This window comes from Scardinius erythrophthalmus (genome assembly GCF_964197995.2).
Source record: "Scardinius erythrophthalmus genome assembly, chromosome: 20".
Lineage (NCBI taxonomy): Eukaryota > Metazoa > Chordata > Actinopteri > Cypriniformes > Leuciscidae > Scardinius > Scardinius erythrophthalmus.
In genome coordinates, this window is record NC_138240.1 from 13919374 (window position 1) to 13944152 (window position 24779).

General features: G+C 38.0%; 2 protein-coding genes across 3 annotated transcripts; both read left to right on the forward strand.

Annotated features, from left to right (window-relative positions):
• The first annotated feature begins 83 nt into the window (after positions 1-83).
• Positions 84-5504, forward strand: lamtor5 (late endosomal/lysosomal adaptor, MAPK and MTOR activator 5). The gene is made up of 4 exons (XM_081349596.1): positions 84-299; positions 388-449; positions 2303-2420; positions 3512-5504. Exons 1-4 carry the CDS (start codon positions 265-267, stop codon positions 3570-3572), a joined length of 276 nt encoding a protein of 91 aa, XP_081205722.1. The 5' UTR covers positions 84-264; the 3' UTR covers positions 3573-5504.
• slc16a4 (solute carrier family 16 member 4) lies at positions 5366-24779 on the forward strand. 2 transcript variants are annotated; one of them, XM_081349594.1, is made up of 11 exons: positions 5366-5504; positions 6058-6178; positions 7192-7298; positions 12824-12956; positions 13063-13195; positions 13270-13413; positions 13501-13662; positions 13911-14486; positions 20535-20746; positions 22588-22681; positions 23576-24779. In XM_081349594.1, exons 3-11 carry the CDS (start codon positions 7276-7278, stop codon positions 23779-23781), a joined length of 1683 nt encoding a protein of 560 aa, XP_081205720.1. In that variant the 5' UTR covers positions 5366-5504; positions 6058-6178; positions 7192-7275; the 3' UTR covers positions 23782-24779. The 2 variants fall into 2 exon arrangements, with proteins under 2 accessions (XP_081205720.1, XP_081205721.1); XM_081349595.1 differs by lacking the exon at positions 6058-6178 and having other exon boundaries at positions 5370-5504; positions 23576-24772.

The following is a 24779-nucleotide window of genomic DNA, read 5'->3' on the forward strand; positions in this document are numbered from 1 at the left end:
AACACATATTGCATTACAACTACATGCAGAGTGTTTCGCTGCTTACAATATTTTCTTATTTACTGACAATGCTGACTTGAGCTAGATGGCGCTAGATCGTATTCGCCTAGTGTTTTTTTCCTTGGAGGACGCCGTAGTGTTTGAGTCGCATGTTCGTATGTCAGCTGACATCCCGGAAGTAGCCCAAATAATAACTGCCGCTTCACCTCTCTCCACAATATTTACTCTTACTGTTAATTTAACATCGTTATTTAAGCCGCTAATATGGAGGGTGCACTGGAACAGCATCTTGATGATACGTACGTTAAAAAAATGATCGTTATTTACCAAGCATATATAGCCTACTTATTTTGTGTGTTGCTTTACCAATGTTTTTTCTTACACTAGGATGAAAAATCCTGCCATTGTTGGGGTTTTGTGCACAGACGCTCAAGGCCATAATCTAGGATGTAAGTATCGTTTGTGTCGTTCATCCACTGGGTCTTGATGACAGTAACGACTGTATTTGCGTAGTTTACTTGTACATTTATTTATTTATTTTTTCAGCAACCTCAACAACAATAATTTTAGGTTAATATTTACATAAGTGTACAAGTGAAGGTGTAACGTTAGTTGGGCCAGTAGAAAATTACTAAAGTTGTGAATGTTGTTCAGTTTACTTTCATAAAATTGGCGACATTATTACTATTTAAAATTGACAACTTTACATCAGGGTTGTCATCATTAACTAAAACTGAAATTATTAAAAAGCTATGAGTTAATTGAAATAATAAATAAAGTATTAAAAATTAAACTGAATGAAAATTAGAAATGTTGCTTAGGAAAACTTAATTGAAGTACTAAAAACTAAAATAAAACCATTCTAAATTGTAATATAAAAAAAACTAATAAACATGACAAAATATAAAACTACAAAATGTTAGTAAGCAAAAAAATCATTTATAAAAATGAAAGCTAATTCAAAATATTAATAAAAACTATAATAATAAAATAACGCTGCTTTAGATTATTACTTTTTTTTCACTAATAAATGAAGGATAATAAAATATGGAAGCTTATTTCCGCCATATAAACAAATAAAAAAGGTAATTGTGAATTTTTGTCTCACAATTCTGACTTTTTTCCTTTTCATAAAAGTATTAATTACTCTATCTTTTTAAAATCTTACCCACAAATGTTTGAATAGTATCACAGTTTCCACAAAAATGTTAAGCAGCAAAAACTGTTTACAACATTATTAATAAGAAATGTATCTTGATCATTAAATCTTAGAATGATTTTTGAAGGATCATATGACACTGAATGAGTAATGATGCTGAAAATTCAGCTTTGCCATTACAGGAATAAGTTAATTTTTCTTTTTTTTTCTTTTTTATTAAAATAGAAAACAATTAATTTAAATTGTAGCCTAATTGTATTACTGTTTTAACTGTATTTTTGATTAAATAAATGCAGCATTGATGAGCATAAGAGACTTCCTTCAAAAAAAAAAAAATGTTAATGTTTCAAAATTTTTGACTGGTATACTCTAAACTCACAGTTCTGACTTTTTTCTTGCAAAACCAATTTTAAAACTCACAATTCTGACTTTTTTTTTTCCTTATTAATTGCGTAATTGCGACTTCACGTAAACAGCGTAATTTTCATCTCACAATTCTAAGACCAGTGACAAATTCCTTAAATACTCCTTTTTCCCAGTTTTTTTTTTAATGTGCAAAACAATATAATTGAAACTGAAATACACTTTATTATCCCTCAGGGGAAATTTGTCTTGGACTCATGGTGTGTTTACATTGACAATAAAATTGGGTCCATAAACAATAAATGCAACAATACATAATAACAATTCATAATAATAAAAGTGCAATGCCTCGGCTAAAATTTGATGTGCTTCCCTAAGAACTGACTGTTTATACAATGACTCAAAAGACTGATGTTCCTTTTTCCCTATGGTCTTCATCGCTATTTTTACCAGGCGAGCAAGCTTAGACTTTGCTTGAGCCGTATGGTTACCAAACCATACCATAATGCCATATCTAATTATGCTCTCTATAACTGCCCGATAAAATAAACACATCATTTTCTGGTCCTCTCCATAAATCCTAAATCTGCACTGAAAATATTATCTGCTGCACACAGGAGCAAAATAGAGTTAAACCATTAAACATATTGTTTAATAAAATATAGCGTTATAGACTTTTATATGGGTTTTCTTGTATGTTTGAAATCTTTTCCATTACTCACCATATGAGAACGACTTATGTACTGTAACTGTAAGCTTCTTTAATGTTTTAATCTCTAGGCCGTGGCTCGCTCTCTGATGAACATGGAGGAATCGTGTCTGTACTTGCAAAGCAAGCTGCTTCTCTAACCAAAGACCCCACTGACTTCCCTACTGTGTGCCTGGAGTCTGACTGTGGGTAAGACGCTACTTGAATAAGCTTCATTTTGATAGAGAACAAAGAACAACAAAACAAACTCCAGATCTTAAAGCAACAACATGTAACTTTTCAACCTTCATAATATATTTCCAAGACCCTTGTGATAGTACATCGACTTACAATAGGTTGAATGAGACGTCTGCCAGAGCCTGACGGGGTCTGTATCGCTTTTACTGGCACTATGTAACTTCGGGGTGCGGGTAGTAACCAGCGTTTAAAAAGAGCTACAAAATTCGACTGCTTTACGGCATACGTCACTTTGCCCACCACTTCCTCAAATGTGGCCAACCAGCGCGTTTGTTTTCGTACGTCTGTTTTCGTCATGGCTGAAGCAGCAGCGAAACGTAAGAAGTCCAAGGTTTTGTCGGAGTAGAGTCGAAAGAGGAAAAGGGAGAGTGATAAACTGAAAGTCAGGACGAGGATCAATATGGGTCGAGCGTTTGCTCGCTGGCGTTAGCTTATGGAGGAGGAGAGTTACCAGACCGATGCTGACTTGGCCGTCATGCTGTTGAACTAGTAAGTAACTGTAAATTGCTTGCATACTATCTTTAGTTTTTCTAATCTGTTGTCTGCCTGGCTACGTTATGGAAACTATCTGGTCCTCCATTTATTTATCTTCATGAATCAGCTAGTAGATGAGCGAATTATCAATCTGGTAGCTAGTAAACACTAACATGGTAGTTTTAGATGGTTAGGATGCTATCGCTATCATTCTCGTTCAGATTTGAGCATTGCAATCGACATGCAAATCGCAAATGTTTGAGTTAAAATGTTTAGTCTACTAAACATGTATAAATTATGAAAGGGGGAAGATTAATAATATTATCATTGCCCATATGAAAAAAAACCTGCATGCTTCATATACAGTAACCGTAAATCATTTTACGACAGCGGTAATGGACAATTCCGCTTCCAACCTGTAGGGCGACCGCAGAGGAAAAGTTCCATGTTGTTGCTTTAAAGGCTTAGTATCCTCATCCTAAATTTATTATAAAGAGACTTATAATAATACATATTGCAGTTGCTTTTGAAGTATTAATTGGGGAATGTTTGTAATTCTGTTATTGCAGGAACATTTTGGTGAGAACACATGGAACAATTACACTGGCCGTGCATAAGATGGCATCGTGAATTCTGTTTGTATGGAATTGTTGGATATTGAATGTGTGCAGTGTTTTTAAACACCATTACTTTGAGTTTGAAAATCTTTAAAGGTCTAGGCCTATTGTCAGCAACTTAGAAGCTTAATGATTGGCTGAGATCATGTCTTCCTTCATATCAAAAACCATCAGATGTTTGTTGTCCGTGGTTAATCACTAATTTCTTTTCCAATATTTGAATTTTCTTATAACCATAAACCACAGTTCAAATGTGTTTACTGCTTTTTTGCTCAAACAATATTGTTTCCAGTTAATAAATTGTGTTATTTAAGGAAACTTATTCTGACTGTCTAATTGCACATAAGTACTAATAGTTGAAGTACCATAGTGTGTCAGAAGGGGACAGTAGTTGTAACACATAATCATATCAGAGCGAAAGTGTTTTCATTCTGAGCTGCTGTTTATATTATAAAAGTTAGGACAGGTGAGGTGTTTTTTAATCTGTAATGATCAATAAGTTATTATTTCTTAAACAGAGACCGCTGAGAAAACCTTTTGAAAAGAGGCAACTATAATTATTACTATTGTTTTTTAGGAATAACAGAAATACATTATCCCTATCCCTTTTTTCTTTTCTTTATGTTTGATTGGATTTTACTGGTTTATGCATATGGAGAATGCAGAGAATTCATTAGTTTTATTTTTGTCATGCTCACTCTCCAGTAAAACATGTGAGGGGAAAAAATGAGGTATCTGAAGATTGCTGAATTTTTTATCAGTCACTCTGGCCTGTCATGAAGCGTTCCTTCTGAACGCATGTGATGACTGGTGAACCAGACTTTTATTTGCCAAGTTTGCAGTTAATATGGTGATATGCAATAGTTATATAAAGAAAGCAGTTGACGTACTGTATCTGTAATGTATTATTTGTAATGTTTAGTAGATGTTCTGAATGTCTAACTTTCAGAGCACAAAAACAGCCCTGACAACAGAACACAATGTAATCATCATCTTAGCATGTGTGGGTAAACATTACATAATTTCATGACTATAACACAGTTGAAAGAAATGCACTGAATCTTGTTGTACAATGCCATATACAACCAAAATGACATATATTATCTGAATTGCAGCTCCAAATAGTTTGACAATTTCGGGATAAACTAAACATTGCAGAAGGTTTGTGTGTGCTTAAGTCAGCAGATAAATATTCTCTAAGTACATTTGTATGGTTATAACATTTCAGAATACATGTGTATATATGGAAGGTTTGTCGTTGTGCCATAATGAGACCTGACTAAAGGAGGACACTTGACACATGGCAATGTTTACCTGCTGCAGTATTAAAATATCTAGATCATTCAGGACAGTCTGTCATTCATTACTGTCTATTTACCTGTGTTCTAACAGCCTCAAATATTAACCTGCCTTCAACCAAGCTTTTGAGGGCCTGAGCATCTCACATTACTGCATTTAGGGTTTTTCCACGCATGGTGATACCTATGCATTCATAATTTGCCCCTGAAGCTGTCATAGTGTAGTGACCTCTTTCAAATAGGCACTGTCCAGGAAAGCCTCTGAAATGAGTTCCACTTCAATGCTTGGCTACTAGGTTCCGGTCACATGGTCATAAAATGCACTGAGGCAGTATTTGGCTCTGCACAGCCTGAGCGCATTGCATCCGATCTGTGCCGGTCCAAGGGGTCAGATGTGACCCTAGAGATACTCAGAGACTAGGGGCAAACTTTCAGAAAGTAAGAGAAGTCCAGCACAGGGGGTCCAGCCATGTTCAGGGATGATTCTGAGAAGATATACCAGCACATAGGAGGAGCTGTAACCGGGAAATCCACGGATGTTGCCCGCAGCGCAACTGCAGACGCGCGCATTAGGAAACGTCTACACAAATTAAGTCTTAACAAGTGAAATCTGGAATAAACTGACTGATATCGTTTCGGGAAATATGGTAAGTCCTTATTTTTTGTCGCCAACCATATGTTTCCATTTATAAAATGGCCCTTGACAATCCACAGAATAAATTGTTCGGTTGCAGACACGTCACAAGTTAAATAACCTATAACAAGTTTTTCTATAGTTTCTCTCTCACGAGTCATTTTAATAGCGAATGTTTTTTTTTTTTTTTTTTTTGATAGATTTCTGTGTTCAGTAAGTCAAAATAAAGTAGGCTAGCCAATTTGATGCTTTACTTGAAAAAAAGTATCATTTTATTTACTTTTCGAATTTGTTTACCTTTAAAATTAATAGTTGAATCATTGTAATCTAGCAAATGTGATGTGTTTTCGCAGTTTTGTTAATTATTTAATTTATTTGAAAAATTTGGTAGGCACCATAATGAGTGTAAAACGGCAGGTAACCTATTTGGGATTAACTTTTTTTTAGTTTAGGCTACTTCACTTACAGTAAAGTAAAACCCGACATGTTTTATCAGAACATGAATCATTGATAGTACAATGCCGGAGGATTAATGACATTGTTTTTTCATCGACTGTTATCGATAGGTGTAAAGTACTGCACTCCAGTAGCGCGCACTCACATGAACGCCGCTGGGCTCGCGCGAACCACACACGAGCGCTATGCGGCTGCGGACAGCGCGCGACAGCATCAGCTTGGGCGTTTGGGGTAAGTGCATACATGCAATACCCTCGTGATTTTCCACAATGTTTTGTGCCATGGTATAGGATTATAAACTAAGCTTTTTCAGACGTTTAACTATACAACCTCACTTAGTTGTCGTCGATGTAGTTGTTGATGTTTGAGGATGATCACGTTGTAGACATGTGGGATGTCCTGAACAGTGCGTTCCCAATGTGCATCTTTGAAAGGTGCAAAACATTTGTTTAAATAAAACTTAGGAGTCACGTGGCCAGTTTTCATTTATGGCAATGGCAATGCATTAATAAAGTAGCCTAGACTAGAAGAGAGATGTTGTATTATAATATATATCCAAAGTTAGAATATGCTCTGTTAATCTTACTCAATCTTACCAAACCTACTATTATGTTTTACATTGTTATAGGCTAAGTTGTGTATGTTTTGTAGATTCTAAATGTTTGATGTGAAGACACTGGGAGCCAATGTGTGGAAATGTACTTCTGTGAATATGTGTTTAGAAAACTTACAGAAAATCAATGGAGAGGTCAAAGGATTTCCTTCGCCTAGCTGTAATGTCACAATGACAAGATAACATTTGCAGATTCATCAAATGAGTGAGATTTATAGATTTAAATGCAATTCTCACTTGAATTAAGGTGATATAACTAATTAAAAAGGACCAACCCCCTGCAAAAATCCAATTCAAGAAAAACTGCTTCACAATCACAGGGGTGTAAAGTTCCTCACAGGTATGCCAACAACCTACAATTTTGTAAAAAAAAAAAAAAAAAAAAAATGCGCCAAAAGCAGTACTCTTGACTTTTCACCTCAAAAGTCACCGCAGTTATGAAGGCTTGTGAATCCCAAGTCAGACATTTCTAACAATGAATGTAGGATTAACTGTGTCATGCGTCTGACAGCACGCATGAAAATTGTGAAAAATAATTATTTTAAGCATGCGCACACCTTGACCACCCAATGATTAAACATTCTTGTGTGGGGAAGATCCAAAGCAAGTTACAACAAATTTTGTGTAACAGGTTTGTCAAATACGGGATCTACTAGTTGAGCTTCATGCAGAAGATGACACATAAATAAGGCCTTCTTTTTCAAGTGCTTCAACTATGCTGCCAAAAGAGCAACACTGGTGAGTCTGCAATTCCATTGTCCTTTTATTTAATCAGCATGGCTCTAACATTATTGATCGATTTTGTGAATTTTATATTATTCTTTTCCATGTTAGTGACTCTAAAATTGAATATGTCATATTTAGGATGTTAAAATGTTTTGTTTGTTTCTGCTCTTAGTTCACTTCAAAATGAAAATTCTGCCATCATTTACTCTCCCTCAAGTAGCCTAGTTTAAAACCTGTATGAATTTCTTATACTGCTGAACACAAAAGAAGATATTTTAAAGAATATCAGTAGCCAAACAGTTGATGGACCCCATTGACTTCCATAATATTTTTTTTCCTACTATGGAAGTCAATGGGGTCCATCAACTATCTGGTTGCCGGCATTCTTCAAAATATCTTCCTTTGTGTTCAGCCGAGAAATAACTTAATACAGGTTTGAAACAGGTTTGAGAAGAGTAAATGATAACAGAATTTGGGTGAACTATTCCTTTAAGACTTGAGAATGCCTAATGGACGGCTCTTTTCATCTATTTGCATTGTTCACTAATGTTGCTCACTCAATTGCTGCCTAGGGCAATTACCAAAAATGCAATTTGTGGATTTTAAGAGGCTTTTGAGTGAAAGTGTCGGAGTGAGAAACAGGGTGGATCGTAGTCTGCTGCAGTACCTAACCAATAGTTCCTGCACTTTCCCTTGATCCGAGGCATTTACACTTGTGATCTTGCATACATGCATGCAAGCACACACACATGGAGACACACTCCGGGGTGGCCGGCGGTAAGCACATGGAAGGAAATGTTTTCACTTACAACACACTGGCCCAATTCATTGCTCTGTAATCCTCTAAGCAGTTTCTGCATGCTTTGGCCTCTCCACATCACACGTCTATCTTCTCTTGAAGGAACAGCCAACTACTTGAACGAGACGAACCACATATTTTCTTGACACAGTTGTTTTTTCATCAATGAAACACTGAATTTCCAGAACTGTTTTTGTCTTTAAAAGTTATACACGCTTAACAGCATACACACTTCAAGATAATCAGGCCGATTTTGGGCTCAATTCTCCTCTTCTGAAAATCCTTGGTAAAGTTCAGATTATCTGATGGTTCTACAGATTATTTTTTATCAGATTTCCCTGTGGTGTGATGTGTGTTAATGACCGCTAGAGATTTTGTGACATTTTTCCATGTCCACAGTCGGGACTCCACACACTATAATGGGAACAAAACCGTTTAATGTATGATTTCTTTTTATTGTCATGTTTGTGGTCTCTCACATTTTTAAAATCTGATAAAGTTAGAAAAATCTTAGTGTGGGCCAGTCTTTAGATAAAGGGATAGTTCATTCAACAAAGAACATGTTCTTGTCATTTACTTCAAAAGTCAAAAGGAGATGTTTATAGCAGAATGTCCAAGCTGCTCTTTTCATACAATGAAAGTGAATGATGACCATGACTTCAGTTAATAAAGCATTACATTTTAGTCTATTTCTCATGCAAAGCTATCCAATCGTTATTTATCGTTATCATATCATCATATGGACTACTTCTATGAGGCTTTGATGGTGTTTTTTTGTGCTTGGAGATTGAACTATACCTTTAAGATAAAAAATATATAATTCTATACAGATGTTGTGTGTACAGTAAATATGCACACATACATTTTAAAATCAGCGAATTTCATCATGTTCCGGCTTCAGCTGGAACCACCTGTGGTGCTGACTTTGACTGCTCTGTATTTATTGTTGAGTAAACATTTATCTCTGTGAAATATTTCAAAGGATCCACCACCTCCATACAGGGACTCGCAGTTTGGTTAACTTTATGCCAGGTGTTTGTTTGAACGAACCCGTTACCCTTTGACCGTTCTTTCGCTCAGTCTCTCTGTGTCATTTCGAACACTGTACTAGACACACATTGTATTCAGCTGTATCAGCTGTAAATAAAGAGGTCTCAGGCCTGGATCCAAAACACCTCACCTCATACTGATCACCAGATTAAACCAATGGCATCCTCATGTTTACTCAAATTTTAACCACTCTAAACAGAGCATGGTACTACTGATGTCATCACAATCTACTGTCCCCTGGAACAGAAAATATTTCAATAACCTAAAATCCCACCACATTATGCTGGCAATACTGTTTTTGGGTCCAGTGCAAAAGAGATAGAAGAAAATCAAAAATGATTAATCTTTGGTACATTTGTCTTTGTTTTCATTGAACCTGTTGATGTAAATTACCTAATGTGTTCACGGAAGCCCTTTTTTTGTATGTTTCAGAAAATTAACAGTAGCCTACATTATTAAGCCTCATTCAGACTGTCAGTCCAAATCTGATCTTTATGTCCGTTCGGAATCCGATCACCTTTAGCAAGTGTAAACGCGAGAAATTCCATGAAATCCGTTTTGAGCCATAATCCTATTCAAATCGCATTTCTAGAAGTCTGTTTCAGTCTGATCGCTCTAATCGGATTTTGCGTGGTTTACGTAGCTTTCTCGAGTCACGGAGAACATGCCAGAAGTTGTTATAGGAAACATGCTAAAGGTCGCTGTGTTGGTAAAAAGTGCCAGTCGAGCAGAAAATTACAATAGCCTTTAAATGAAGGCATGTTTTGAGACCGGCGGAGACAACAGCATGGAATAAAGCCGTGCATACCAGCAGCCACCTATGTTTCCGCCGCTGCCTCAGAAGACGTAGTAGTCCAGCGCGGTGGCTACATATTGTCATGTTGTAAATAAGACAACATCTTTTTGTGAACCCTTCCACGTTGCTGTTGAATTGAAAACAAAATTGAACTTGTCTCCATTATATTGTAATTTTCTGCTCGACCGCCACTTTGCAACAACACAACCTTGTTTCTGCAGCGACTTTCAGCACATTTGCTATAACAGTGTCTGACATGTTTACATTTTAAATGGAAAGAAAGTGACATAAACTAACTACGTGAAATCTGATTAGAGCGCTCAGACTGAAACGAACTTCCAGAAATGCATTTTGTATAGGATTTCAAACCACAAGAATGTTGCTCAAAAATGGATTAGTACATGTTTTTTATACCACGTTCACATTTGCTAAATGTGACCGGATTCCAGTTGGATATGCACAAAAATCTGATTTGGACTGACAGTCTGAACTAGCCTGGAAATCCAGAGTTAAATCTAAAAGATTAGCCTAACGGTCTGGCGTCGACTAATGAAAATTAGAGCTCGAGGGGCGGCACCAAGCCTGCATTTGAAAATCTCACTGCACGCAATTGGATAACACTACGACCAATCACAACAATAAACCCCAGCTACCAGCGGAGCTAACTGGTAGATTATACTCTTACCGTATCCGGTCGGCAAAACAGCAAAAACGTCCTTCTTGCAAAGGAACGATTCGAGCGATGTCTTCTGTTCCTGTTTTAGATAAAAAGCCAAGTCTAAAGTGGGTCGAACACCGGACGCGCAGCTCAGCGCTGCGCCTCGCCACATCTAGGACAACTCTCACCTGAAAATCCGTTAGCATCAGCAATTTTCTGATTTCTGTAAATAAATATAAAACTAAATGTATATTGCAGCAGGGGGTGAAGTCTGTATATACACTAAGGGCCCTATCTTGCACCCAGCGCAATTGACTTTGTACACCGACGCATGTATCATTCCTATTTTGCACCCGCGCAAAGCGCGCTTTTCCCTCCACAGAAGCACGTCGCTAAACTAGGGAATGAACTTGCGCTCCCTGGGCGGTTCAGCGCAAAAAAGGAGGCGTGTTCCGGCGCAAACGTTCCCTCATGCTATTTTGCTGGTTTAGAAAACAACTGCGCCACTAACCAGGAAAAAATAGTTTAAAGTCAGTGGCGCGTTGCGCATGTTATTCATATGCTATTTTAAGGGCGCATGCTTGGCCATAATCAATGTAGCGTGTGCACAACGCGCATACACTTTGATTCTCTCATCTACACAGAAGCAGCAGTTTTCATTTTTGCAAATCATACATTATTACGATAGATAAATAGATAGATAGATAGATAGATAGATAGATAGATAGATAGATAGATAGATAGATAGACAATTTATTATAAAAGCATCCATCTAGCTTACACATTTACCCAAATTATCATACGCCTTTTTAACCGAAGTTAATTTGGGTGGGTTTCTCCATCCCCAACGTCCCTGACGAGTCCGTTGCTCTCCTTGGCTGTGAACCGCTCCTGGCGCGCGCCTGGCAAATCCGCCGTTAGAATACGAATACGCTTTAGAACAATCCGCCTGCTCTTAAAGGGAATGTGAGATGACGCTCTGATTGGTTTATTTCACGTTACGCCCAAACCACACCTATGAGTAATGAAGCTCTTCAGACCAACCCATTTTAGATTTGCGCCTGGCGCAAGTCATTTATCCCGCTAGGAAAATAGCAACAGCGCCAAGACCCGCCCACAAAGTTACTTGCGCTTTGCGCTTTGACACTTGCGTTTCAGATCGTTAAAATAGGGCCCTAACTACGATTTGAGACACATAAATGTAAATTTAATATAAAACTATGTAAATGCCGCTCTGTGGCGCGGCAGGATTTTGAACATGGTCCTGAGCCGTTGCTAAGCGCTGCGGACAGACGCCGAAAGACGTGGCACTGCTCGGCGCTGAGCTGCGTGTCCGGTGTGCGACCCCCTTAACTCATTCACTGTAGCTGCCAAAGCCGTTTCAAACAACCGGTATTCATCCATAGCCATCTTGCAATGTTTACTAATGACTTCGACGTCACAGCGCTGTCGTCATCTGTTTAGCTCGCCTCTGGCCCGCCTATATCAGATAGCCCGATGTGATTGGTGCAGCTCAGATCGAGGGGCATATTTAATGAGCATCATTACTCGACACCAGAGTAACTCGCTGGGCAAATTCAACTTGTGCTCTTGCGAGAACTCTGGATTACCAGGGTAAGTCTGAACGAGGCTTTAGATCACATTCCAATCAGATTCACATAAAATTGCTTTTGGACTGACACTGTGAACAGTCTACATCAGGGATGGGCAACTTCGGTCCTGGAGGGCCACTGTCCTACAGAGTTTAGCTCCAACCCTGAAAAAAATCACCTGCCTGTAACTTTCTAGTAATCCTGAGGACCTCGATTAGCTTGTTCAGGTGTGTTTGATTAGGGTTGGAGGTAAACTCTGTAGGACATTGGCCCTCCAGGACTGAAGTTGCCCATCCCTGGTCTACATGGTCTCATGATACTGATGAAACTTTATCTCTCACTAGTGGATGTATTGTATTACGGCCTGGTTTCACAGACAGGGTTTAGATTAAGCCAGGATTAAATCTTAGTTCAATTAGGGCTTTTAAGTAGCTTTTATAAATATGCTTTAGAACAAAACATTACTGATGTGCATCTTGAGACAAAACAATGGCACTGACATATCTTAAGATATCTCAGTGCAAGCTGCTTTTAGGTAAAACAGCGCAAACATGCATTTTAGTCTGGACTAGGCTTAAGCCTTGTCTGTGAGACCGGGGGTAAGTGTATTAAATGTATTAAGTGGATGTGATAATGTTCCAGTGATGGCAAGGCTGCCAAAACCTCCTGCAATGAAGAAAAAGCCAAGGCCATGAAGAATGAAAAGAATGAGGTTGTGTATGTGGACCCACCAGATGGCGGTTGGGGTTGGATGGTGGTTCTGCATTGTTTTCTGGTATGTCATGAATGACACTTTTATATACTCTGATTTAGAGCATCTTTGTTATGATAGAACTGGAGTTTTTTTTGTATTGAGCTAAAATCTTCTGGTGTCTTTTCAGGTGAACGTGTTGGTGATGGGTACATTGAAGAGCTTCGGTATCTTCTTTGTGGCACTGCAGGATGAGTTTGGAGGCTCATCCGAGAGCATCAGCTGGATTGGATCCATAATGTCCAGCCTCAGGCTCTCCGGAGGTACGGTCACCATAGCAACCTTTGAACCAAAGGGTCAATATGACAGGTCATGAACTTTGTTTGTGACCCGTTAGGTCCGTTGGCCTCGGTGGCCTGTGCCAAGCTGGGGAACAGGGTTACCTCCATAGTGGGGGCGCTTTTAGTCAGCGCCGGCTTTCTCTCCAGCATATTTGCCACCAGCGTGATCTACCTTTACATTAGCATGGGGTTAGTTGTTGGTGAGTATTTTGTTTTATAAATCAAAGTTAAATATTGGAGGGTTGTTATCATGCAATAAGTCATCTACAAAACTTTGATTTTTCCAGGTCTCGGGTTTGCTCTTCTTTATCAGGCCACATCTGTTGTAACAGTGACCTATTTCCGAAAGAGACTGGCAACTGCGTATTCTATTGGACGCTCTGGCATGGGACTGACCTTTGCCCTCGCTCCTTTCACTCAGCTGCTTTTGGATCAGTATGCTTGGCAGGGTAATTGGCTTTCGGCTGCATTATTATAAAAATTGTTATGTAATGGATTTTTTTCAGGATTCTTTGAGGAGACAGAAAGTTTGAAGAACTGCATTTATTTGAATTAGACATCTTGTGTAACAATATAAATGTATTTTCTGTAATTTTGGAGTAATTGATCAAATCCTTGCTTAATAAAAGTGTCAATTCCTTTCAATAAATAAATAAATCTTATTATTTACACTGACTGTTTTTTGTTCTGTTTTTAGGAGCTCTGTTGATTTTGGGAGGTTTGATGCTGAACCTTGTGGCTTCTGGGATGCTTTTGCGGCCCATTAACGTTAGACCTCCAGCTTCACCCATGTCAAACTCCACCCTTCATAAGGCTGGGTCAGAGAAAGATCCTCTTAAGAACAATATGAATGGCAACACGCCTGTGTCCAATGGCACTTCCAAAATGGACAGCTCATCCACCAATCACAGGGACACACTTGTAATAGAGAATCCAGCTCATGAGCAGAACACTCTTCCACATCCGGAACTCAAAAAATCCATCCAGAATGGTGTGAACGGAACGGATGGCAGCCAAGTTAAAACGTCCCCTGAGATGAATGGGGTTTCTCCTGTGGATGCGTTACTTGAGAACAGCAAAACAGAAACTCTTCCTGAAACCTCCCAAAAAGTGCTGGACTTCTCGCTGTTGAAGAACCCTTTCTTTTGCATCTACACCTGGTCGCTAGTCTTCAGTCAGCTGGCTTATTTTATCCCTTACTTCCATTTGTCTGCAAGGGCCCGGAACCTGGGCATCGACCCCATGGATGCTTCCTTCATCATCTCTGTGGCTGGTGAGTCAAATTACCTTTGACCAACCTACAGTATGTAACACTAGAGTTTCGTTTTCCCACTGTCATCTATTTTAAGTATAACGTTCTTTTTACAGAATTAATTTTGCATTAGCAGCGGAAAATACAGATACAGGTTTGGGGACAAAGGTTACATGAAGATTCTAATTACAAAGTTTAGTGTTAGTTTTAGTTTATTTATATAGCACAATAAAAAAAACTGTCGCTAACCATTGTGCTGTACAAGAATGATAAAAATTACATACAGAAAACAACCTCAGAAAGACTCACATATTATAAGCCTTCTGTAAATGGTAGGTTTAATTAATATATAGAGTGGTTAAAACATGTGTCATGTGTGATAGTGTCACAAGTTTTGTTTTAAACAGAGATTCTGTAGCGATTAGCCTAATAGATAACAGAAGGGTCCCAACAGGGACAATTTGGGTCCAACTATAGCAAATATATAGTACCTGTTCTCTTTCTAAGTTACCTTTCTAACTCCCTTTCTAAGTTACCTAACTTTCAATGTTACCTATTGCATAAAAAAGTCCTCTAGTCAGCATGTGTGTTATTGCTGTTCTCTGGCTGCAACAGTTCAATTGTACACTAATAATGTGTTACATTAGAAGAAATCAATAGGACGTAAGCGCTGCTGAGCTGTGCTGTGGAAAATTGAAAGACAAAAGACCCTGTGATGTCAGTGCTAGTGGACCGCGTGTCATTAGCGGTGCCAGAAAACAGATTTTTTTTTCTGGCTTCATTAGTGCTGTGTTTCTGGAAAGCCATAAAGCCGTACCTGAGAGATGCACTAAGGCCATTGTGCTTTGCAGCAAGATGTGCTCCCATATGGGCTTCAAAGGGTTGATGCAAACCCAGCCAACTTCACATTAATTATTTGTGAGCAGTTTAAAATCTGCAGTGTTATGCAATGAGTTCTCTTACATAAATAATGAACTTTGGCCCAGTGGCTAAAACCAGAGGGCTTGTAAGTGCCCTGTCAAAAATGAAAGTGCCCGTAGTGAATGAAAATGTACTCAAATGAGTTTACTCAAACATGCGTTTTTCAATTTACATTTCTTTACCAAAAGATAGTAGTAACGAATACTACCCCACCCCCCACACCTACCAACATGTTTTCAGGACACGTAGTACTCTAAACATGCAACACCTTATTAATTATCTGTATGTTTAATGCAATACACACCCTGATGAAGGCTGTTGTCGTTTTTAACGTGCCAGGCCCTATTTTAATTTGAAATAAAATTCTGACCGATGTGATAAGCTGTTGGTTATTTTCATGTTATAACCGATAACTGACCAAATGACCAGTAATAAAATGATTAACTATTTTGTGAAAATAAATTAAGAATAAAATGCAATCGTTTATACCCTACTTTATAGTAAGCCAAAAAGTCACTTTTCAGAGTATCACCTAAAATGTATGAATGTCTCTAATAATATGACAAAATATCAAACCAAATATAATTTATTTTAAATACTTCAAAAGCACACATTTCAAGCAATAAAATAATGTAATAATGTGCATTTCAAGCACATTTTTAATTAATAAAACACTGCAAAAATGGCTCAACGGGAAAAGTTTAGCATCACTTATTCACAGATGCCATTTGTTTAAAAAATGTTAAATGTCCAAATACTTTTAAAAGCCACTGTATTTAATACATTTTTGCCATTTTCTGTTTTGCCTGATTTAAGCTGTCAAAAAAAAACTGCTTCCAGAAAAAAATCGCTAGTAAGTTTCACAAATAATTACAAAGAAACGGCAAGAAACACATTAACACAACATGAAATTTGGAAGTAGAAACACTGAAATAGCATTTTCTTGTACTCCAATAATCTTTGTTTTTGAAAAAAAAAAAACATTTTTACAGAGTACTCTACCGTTTAGTGAATGAATTTGATATGGTTATTTTGTAATCCAGCATTAGAGTCTGATAGCCTCACCCCCTCCGCTATGGAACTTGAGAGAATATATTATCCAACATTTCACACTTAGTTTTTTCGGTTAATTAAGTTCCGAATATTTAAAGTACACTTTTTCTTTTTGGAATTTTCGGTGTGAATATACTACTCGCGTATTCCAAACGTCTCATATCCCCCACCCCCTCCCACCTGCACTTTGCAGTTTTCACATCAGGCAGGGTGTGCAGGGAACTAAAGCTCACCTCCTCGTGGCAGGTCACACACAGTCGGCGAGCTGAGGGAAGTCGCTAAGCAACAGCCCAAGTAGCTGACGCGAAGCTTGGTAGTTCTGTGCCCAGTTCTGAAGTGCCTGACATTGTGTGGCTTGCCACCGAAGCAGCAATGCGGACAAAAGAGAGCGAGGAGACGAGCCAAACACGTTTTGTGTTTTAATGAGCTAGTAGCGATCGGACATGCATTTGGACTCTCTGTACCTCAGTGAGGGCCTATTGTCCGCCTTTGATGTAGTGGGGACATTGCATTCGTCCAGTCCTTTTGTGTCCACTGGGTGAAGTACACAAAGACACAAACACCTGTCACATGCCCGATTACCCTGGTGAAAGTCCCCCTATACACTACAGAGTTTTGTGGACTAGGCTCCTCCATATAAAGGCAGTTTGCTACTTTCTGTCACTGAGATTTTGTATTAAAGTTTCATTGTACAAAGCATGACAGGAACAGCTGTGAAACTCAATGGCCCTGCTGGGATTTAAACACACAAACAACTCACAAAATGTCTTCGGGTCCAAGCGGGGCACACCAGGATATCACCTTTAGTGGCGCACCGAGGACACGCAAACATTGAGCAGCTGTTTTGTTTTATGTCTGGCCAGCAATAAATGACCCCACATGTGCATGAACTGCAGCATCAGCTCAAGCCGTCAGTTCTACATGAGCTGGGCTGTGTTTCCCAAAAGTTGATCTTAGAGACCATTGGTGGCAATTGTTCTAACTTAGGCTCACGATGCTTTTGGGAAACAGCCCTGGTCAGTATGGTTGATCATGCCAACACCTCTGGTTTTTGTGTAAGCATTTCGTTACTTAAGAGATTATGAATGAATTACAGGATAAATATGATCCAATGTATGGGGCATATGTACATTTTACATACATCCAATAAACTGCGGCAGCCTGCAGGTCAGCAGTGAGTGTCACACTTTGGATCTGTTGCGTATGTATGAATCTGCAATAGTGCTGCATCAGGTCTTTTCCTAGACTGTTCAATAAAGCTCTGCAGCTCACGGACACGCAATCCCAACTGCGGCTAAGGGGAAAAGCAAATACAAACCAGCACTGAACACTTTGTACAGGACGCCACAAAATAACTGAGCTGTTATCATTACTTCTGTTCTTCTGTCACTCTTTGAACTGAAAAATAGATTCCGCCAGAGGCTAAAAGCAATTAACTGACAGCAGGGCCATGCACAGACCTTTTAATGGACATGTGTTGAAACTGAAAAAGGGCACCCCTCTCCCTTTTTTTTCTTTTTTCTTTTTATATTAAAATTATTTAGTAAGCCTACATAAAAGGAAAAAATTGTCACATCTTCATGACCAATTCAATAACACAAAATAATAGTCTAAAAAGCTTCAGATTTATTCACTATTAATAACAACCATAATAATGATTTAGATATACAGGGTTTCAGGGCTTGTTTAGAAACCCTAAAAAAAAAAAAACATGTTTTACTACATTTATACATGTGAAGACGAGCGGAGAGTATTGAATACCATCAATTCAAAATCATCATATTAACAGCCTTGAATTAACCATAATTTAATATTATTACCATACCATGATTAAATGTTAATAAATTAAGTGTATCAGCAATCATAAATCAAATAAGAAATTTCTTAGATGTTACCTAGCTGACGAGGATCACTCAGTCACACACCAGTACGAAACAGTAGGCTACGGGGTTATAGATATAAAACAAATTATAGGCTATGTTGTTGTATTACTTATAACATTTTACAAAAGTCAAACTCAAATGCAGTTGCAGGGTATTTACCAGCGAATGTGTGCAAATGTGCATTTTGTCCGTCATTAAAACGGCGCCGGCGGCATCGCATTACATTTTCATCAACAGGTTACAAACTAGTTTGTTGTAGCTATATGGGCGCTCAGTTTTTCCTGTTGTAAAATACATTTGGCCAAAATCTCATTTTATAAAAGATGAAATGCTATACTGTATGCAAAGTAAGTGTAGGCTGTGCCTATGACTAGATGGTGAATGCTAGACCTCTCTCTTAGGTCCCACATGTCTCAGCCAGACATCAAATAAATAAAATATTAGCCTTTATAGACATAGTGTTTAGTACTTATTCAAACAACAAGATCTTTGTTTACCCTTGCAAAACTTCGTTCAGCTGCTGTCTGCTGTGCGACTGCTGCGGAACTTCAGTTAATTCAGTCAAGATAGAGGGGGCGGAGTTATCAGGCTTACTGACAGTTTGAGGATCGAACAAGATTTACACAAGATTTAAGAACTTTCATTGGCTAAATATTTGTAAAACAGACAGACAGACAGACGTAAAGGGTGACCAATAGCATTGATTTATTGAAGAAAAAAAAACAAAAACACCGAAACCACCACCAAAAAAAAAGGGCACTCCGGAGTGCAAGGGCAAAAAGGGAATGTTCTCTGCAGGTTGAGCCCTACCTGTGCACGTGCCTGACTGACAGTATGCTAAGCAATCTTTTTAATTATTTCTTGTTAGATCAGTTTGGGATGGGATTTTTTAATTTGCAAGGCTGCATTTATTTGATGATCAAAAATACAGTAAAAACAGAAATATTGTGAAATATTAAAGTCTGCGTGAACCGGAAGTTGCAAACGACTTTTCTCCAGTGCTGTGACGTATTTCCCAGTGAAACGGAATATTGAACAGAGGGCAGGGTTTTACTCTAGCGCTCCTCCTCTCCATCTCTCGCTCATTACAGACTAACGATTTGAGGGGAGTGGTTAAGCGTTTCCCAACCCAAGTCCTCAAACCTACGTCATCAGAGAAGGGACGCCATTCCAGACCGGAAGTAACTTTTCAGACTTTGATTAAAGATTACGACGGCCTACAATTTTTTTCTGTGTTTTAACTTGCACGGATTAATTGTTCACCACAAGACTAGTAATATGCGCTAACAAAGTAAATAGGGTCAATTTTGATTTCAGTTGGACTTTAATATAAATGGTTTTCTATTTTAATATATATTAAAATGTAATTTTAAACAGTAACACAGTATTACTGTGATGGCAAAGCTAAATTTTCAGCGGCTATTAGTTAGCCATAGTTCTCACATGATCCTATGCTGATTTGATGCTCAAGAAACCGTGATAATTTTTTTCAGGATTTTTTGATGAATAGAAAGTTCAAAAGAACAGCATTTATTTAAAATAGAAATATTCTGTAATGTTATAAAAGTTTTTACTGTCACTATTGATCAATGTAATGCATCCTTGATGAATAGAAGAATTAATTTATTTAATTCTCACAAATGGAAAGGATTGAATGAATGATTTGAAATATATACAATGCCGGAACTTTGTATTTTGAGCACTTCTTGCGTTCTTTTTGTCTCTTCGCGATGACTTGCTTAATTTAGTCCTCATCTGTAAGTCGCTTTGATCAAAGTCACTGCTAAATGACTAAATGTAAATGCATTTACACAAGTCATTTAGAGCACTGGCATAACACCTTTAGGGTGCTTTTTGTCATTTTGCATCTTGACAGTCTCAGCCCTCATTTGTATACTGAAAAGGACTCAAACAGGTTTGGAACAACAGGGTGTTGTTATAATATAAGATACCAAGCTGCAGTGATTGGCATTTAAAAAGAAATACTCGGCAGGTATTGTGTGCCTGATGATGGTTGACCAAATTCAGATTTATTCAAAGGAGAAAATCTTTTCATTTTAGCATAACTTTAAAGCTCACTCATTAATGTGTTGCCATCTGCTAGTGGCTTAAAATAATACTTCAATACTGTATAAGCATGAAACCTTTGAAGAATCCAACAATAAGTGGTCCATTTTCAGTCCATCAGTTCAGCGCCTTTTCTGTCTCACAGGTATAACAGAGACGGTGTCCCAACTTGCATCTGGTTGGGTGACAGACAGGAATCTAGTTCACAAATATCACTACCATAAGGCCTACCTGATCCTGTGTGGTGTGGTCAATCTTCTCTCCCCTCTGGCCACCTCATACATCTTGCTCATGGTCTACGCTATCTTCTTTGCCATCTTTTGTGGGGGGTACATGGCCCTACTACTTCCTGTGCTGGTGAGTACTGGCAGACTGAGTATAAACTGTATAAACTGAGTAGTTATGATATGGACATTACAGTTTTTGACAATCGCTAGGACCCATTTCTCAATACTTGGGTCATTTTTTTTCAAAACTCTTCACCAGTGAACACAACAGCAGTCTATGTGGGATAAACTGTGGATCATTTGTCATTGCTTTGGAACAAAATGCATTCAATTATGACATTGTTCAAATTTCTTGACACAAACACCTCCAACTCTATGTACAACATACAGGTTAATGTTTAATACTTTTACAGGCTAATGTTTAAATACTTTTCTTAAAAACTGTTGAACTTAAGTTAACATTATACAAAATTGAATAAGACTGCAATTTTCTACATTTCTGCAGTACTACCATATTCAAATAAATTCAGAATCTAAAAAATGAAATACTATCAAAACAATTAGATGTAGCTGAACACCTACAAAGGTGTTAGTCTTTCGATTTCATTACCATCTATATAAAATGGGACTCATTTTGTATAGATAGTAATGAAATTGAAAGACTAACACCTGTGTATGTGTTCTGCTACATCTAATTGTTTTGATAGTATTTTTCAATGTCAGTATGGTATTACTGTAGAAATGTAGCAAATTGCTGTCTTAATCATTTTTGTATTATGTAAGGTTTGAACTTAAGTTGAACAGTTTTGAAAAGATTATGTAAGTGCAAATTATCTCAAAAAAGAGTTTTGGTGGTGTTTCTTTCTGCTACCTTCACTTATGTTAAATGTGCTCATGAAAAGGTCTCCGTACCTTTCTAAGTAGAGACATTGAGTTCTTGTGCTGTAATACTGTGCAGGGCAGTGTAAGGAGAGAGGGATAGATTGACAGTAAGCACTGCAGTGCACCCGTTCCTCTGGAAGGAATCTTAGGTTTTACCTTTCAAATATTTTTACAACCTATGGAAACACTCTCAGTGAATCAGAAAAAGCCCCTGGGGGAAAACAGTATTTTGCCAACATGCATGGACATTAAATAAGTATTGCTTGTTGAATTTAAAAAGTAATTATGTTGAACATTGCTTTGAACAGAAAAAGTGAACTCCCTGAACCTCAAGAAAGCAAAAAAGCAAAAAAGAAAATACCATTTGTGTCAACACAACGTCATTACTTGCCAAAAATGTGATATGCAAATCAGCTGTTCTATTATGATTGATGAGTAAAAAGTTTCCTCCATTACAGCAATGTTTCATACTGCGTGGTGCTAGAAAAATGTCTAAAAAAGTCCTTAAAACATTTCCATTCAAAAGTTAAGGGTCTGCATACGATTTTTATTCAGCAAATATGCATTTAACTGGTCAAAGGTGACATTAAAGAGTTTTTATACTGTTAACACAAAAATTGCTGTCCTTTTGAACTTTCTAATCATTAAAAATCCTCATTAAAAAATGTATCACTGTTTAAATATTAAAAAAAATATCAAGCAGAACAACTGTCTCTTGAGCATCAAATCCGCATATTAGAATGATTTCTGAAGGACATTACTAAAGACTGGAGGAATGATGCTGAAAAAAGAATTCTGAATTACTGTATAATAATGATTGAACTGCAATATAGTCAAATAATCCATCACACGGCTATACACACACACATATATAATGTTGCTGTAGTGTATGAATTGGCAATTAATTTTGATATAAAGCATCATTTTAGATAAAGAATTATACATTTTTGGGGAAAAGAAGTGTACTTTGTCTTTTTTTCATGTCAAAGAGTTTGCTAACTAAAGCTCCATTTCTTCTGGCCTAGTCAGAGAAGTCACTATCTGTCATATGTCATAAATATCATTCATATTACTGTCTGCGTTTTCCAGGTGGACTTGGTGGGTTCTGAAAAGCTGAACAACTCGATGGGGTTCTCAATGTTCTTTGTGGGGCTTGGCTGTCTCACAGGTCCTCCTCTTGCAGGTATGTGGAGTTTGAATGAGCTCCATGAAAGCATCAATAGGTAAATGCAGACTTGATGTCTCACAAAAACAACCTGCAGCTTTGGAAAGTCTTGGCCAGTCTTTATAATGTGTAAGACAAGCCTGCTTCTGTGTGTGTGGCTTGAGGGACACTGCGGTCATTCAGTTTCATATTCCAATTTAAGTGGGTTACAGATGGGAGTCATGTTAACCCATCTAAAAATAGGATGTCCTGTCTGGTTAGATTGAAATGACTTTTGGCACATTTTCATCATAATATAATGCTGAACAAATACATTTAGGTTACTTTCAGGATTATAGAACATATATTTATTTGTTTTATTTGCTGCTATTTATTAGCAGTATTCAGTAATAAATCCCAATACAGAATCTCCTTATGTCGAACAGCTGTAAAGCGAAGGGACAATTCTTGGAAATACAAGTCTTGCAGAGGGGCCTCTTTAGGAAGGCGAGTATAGACCTTGCCCTGAACTCGTTAAAGTTATGCTAACATGAACCATCTTGTCAGGGCCCCCTTCCACAATCCCTCCGCCTACCAAAAATAATGAGCAGCCAGGGCAGCAAAACTGATTTTATTATCCTACCCAAGGCCTTTCCGGACTTGACCCCCTTTTGCTTGCGTGGCGAAAACAAGCCGTTGTTTTAAAAGCGTATCCAGTCAGAAAACAGGTGTGGGAGATTCTGGGCTGGAAAGTGAAGAAAGTTTTCTCCATCTGTCCATCATCTTAAGCGTTAGGTTACTGACTGTTCGCAAATGTATCTTGCAAGGAAAAGTAAAAAATGGCCTTGTTTTCTTCATTGACTTCTATTTCAGGAAAACGTTCCTTCTGCCAACAGTTGAATATATGTCTAACGCATTGCGTTTTTCCTGAAGGCTTCCTGTACGACTACACACAGACCTACGACTGCTCCTTCTACCTGGCAGGTGCGTGTTACCTGTTATCATCAGTTTCTCTTTTTCTCGAGCCTCTGGCGAGACGCTGGCAAGCCCGAAAGAAACGGCCGGAGACGATGAGTGAAGAATTGATGTGGAATAATGGCTGTTTCTGCCCGGCGCCTACGAGGAATGGTGTTGTATAATAAAGGAAATAAACTCAAAGCCATTTTACGTTCCACCATGTCATGTGGTTCTGATCGGAAGAGGACCTGACCTGAACATTCGGCGGGACCACAGTGTGGCAAGCAAATTAATGTTCATTTGAATATAGAGACCAATAAATGAATGCTTGAGGACACTACAATGCAAACTATTTTGTTAGTGGGTGAATGAGAATGGATTTTGTTGAATTGGTTCGATATATAAACAAATAGTACGTTTCCCTCACCGCGATCTTTAATGACAATCAAATCAGCACAAGAACAAAATAAAGAGTCTTCATCACCACATAAGCATTTATTTTCCAGCACATTATTAATCAGGATCTTCCTTCACTAGAAAGTTACTCAAAAGCTTCCACTGACATGCTTGTAAATTTGTGTATCACATGACACATTTTACTCACTTAGGCAAATAAACTCGAACTAAAATAAGGGTATTTTGTTAGATGGTGATGGGTCTATGCAATAAGCCTAAGATGGCTGCTTCTTCTGTGAGTCCCCATTTTGAGCCTTTAATGCCTGTTCATGTCTGTTGATGTGTATCAGTTGCTATGAAGCTGTGTAAATGACTACATAATGGCACAATTGCTGTCAGTGCCCCAACTGTAATACATTTGGGGGCAGAATATTCCAGACATGGACTTTTCTTCTCACTGGTGCCAAATCAGTCACACTGTCATTCACTACTGACAACAACCAAGAGATTTGCTGGAACAAGTGAATATTCTTCTGATGCTAATGAGCCAAGTGTTGCAAGAATTAGGTCATTTGGCTTGTGGGTTCATATGTACCTGTACAAGAGGCCCAGATGGTGAGCCTTTAAGTGGAGAGTTTCTCAAAAGTGCAAATCCTTTATACTTATTGTCATTTTTTTATTTTATGTCATGTTTATCGCCACTATTTGCCTTTGTACACAATGACTGTGCTAAATATCATGTAATGAGAGCCAAAGATGCAATAGAAATATAATTTATCAATCT

Bases quoted from the DNA above. Each gene is read 5' to 3' on its own strand.
- slc16a4 (XM_081349594.1), top strand. From the start codon at position 7,276: ATGCTGCCAAAAGAGCAACACTG. The intron at 12,957-13,062 runs GTATGTCATGAA...GTGTCTTTTCAG, and splicing joins TGGTTCTGCATTGTTTTCTG to GTGAACGTGTTGGTGATGGG. The intron at 20,747-22,587 runs GTGAGTACTGGC...TGCGTTTTCCAG, and splicing joins CCCTACTACTTCCTGTGCTG to GTGGACTTGGTGGGTTCTGA.
- lamtor5 (XM_081349596.1), top strand. From the start codon at position 265: ATGGAGGGTGCACTGGAACAGCATCTTGATGATAC. The intron at 300-387 runs GTACGTTAAAAA...TTCTTACACTAG, and splicing joins GAACAGCATCTTGATGATAC to GATGAAAAATCCTGCCATTG. The intron at 2,421-3,511 runs GTAAGACGCTAC...CTGTTATTGCAG, and splicing joins TGCCTGGAGTCTGACTGTGG to GAACATTTTGGTGAGAACAC.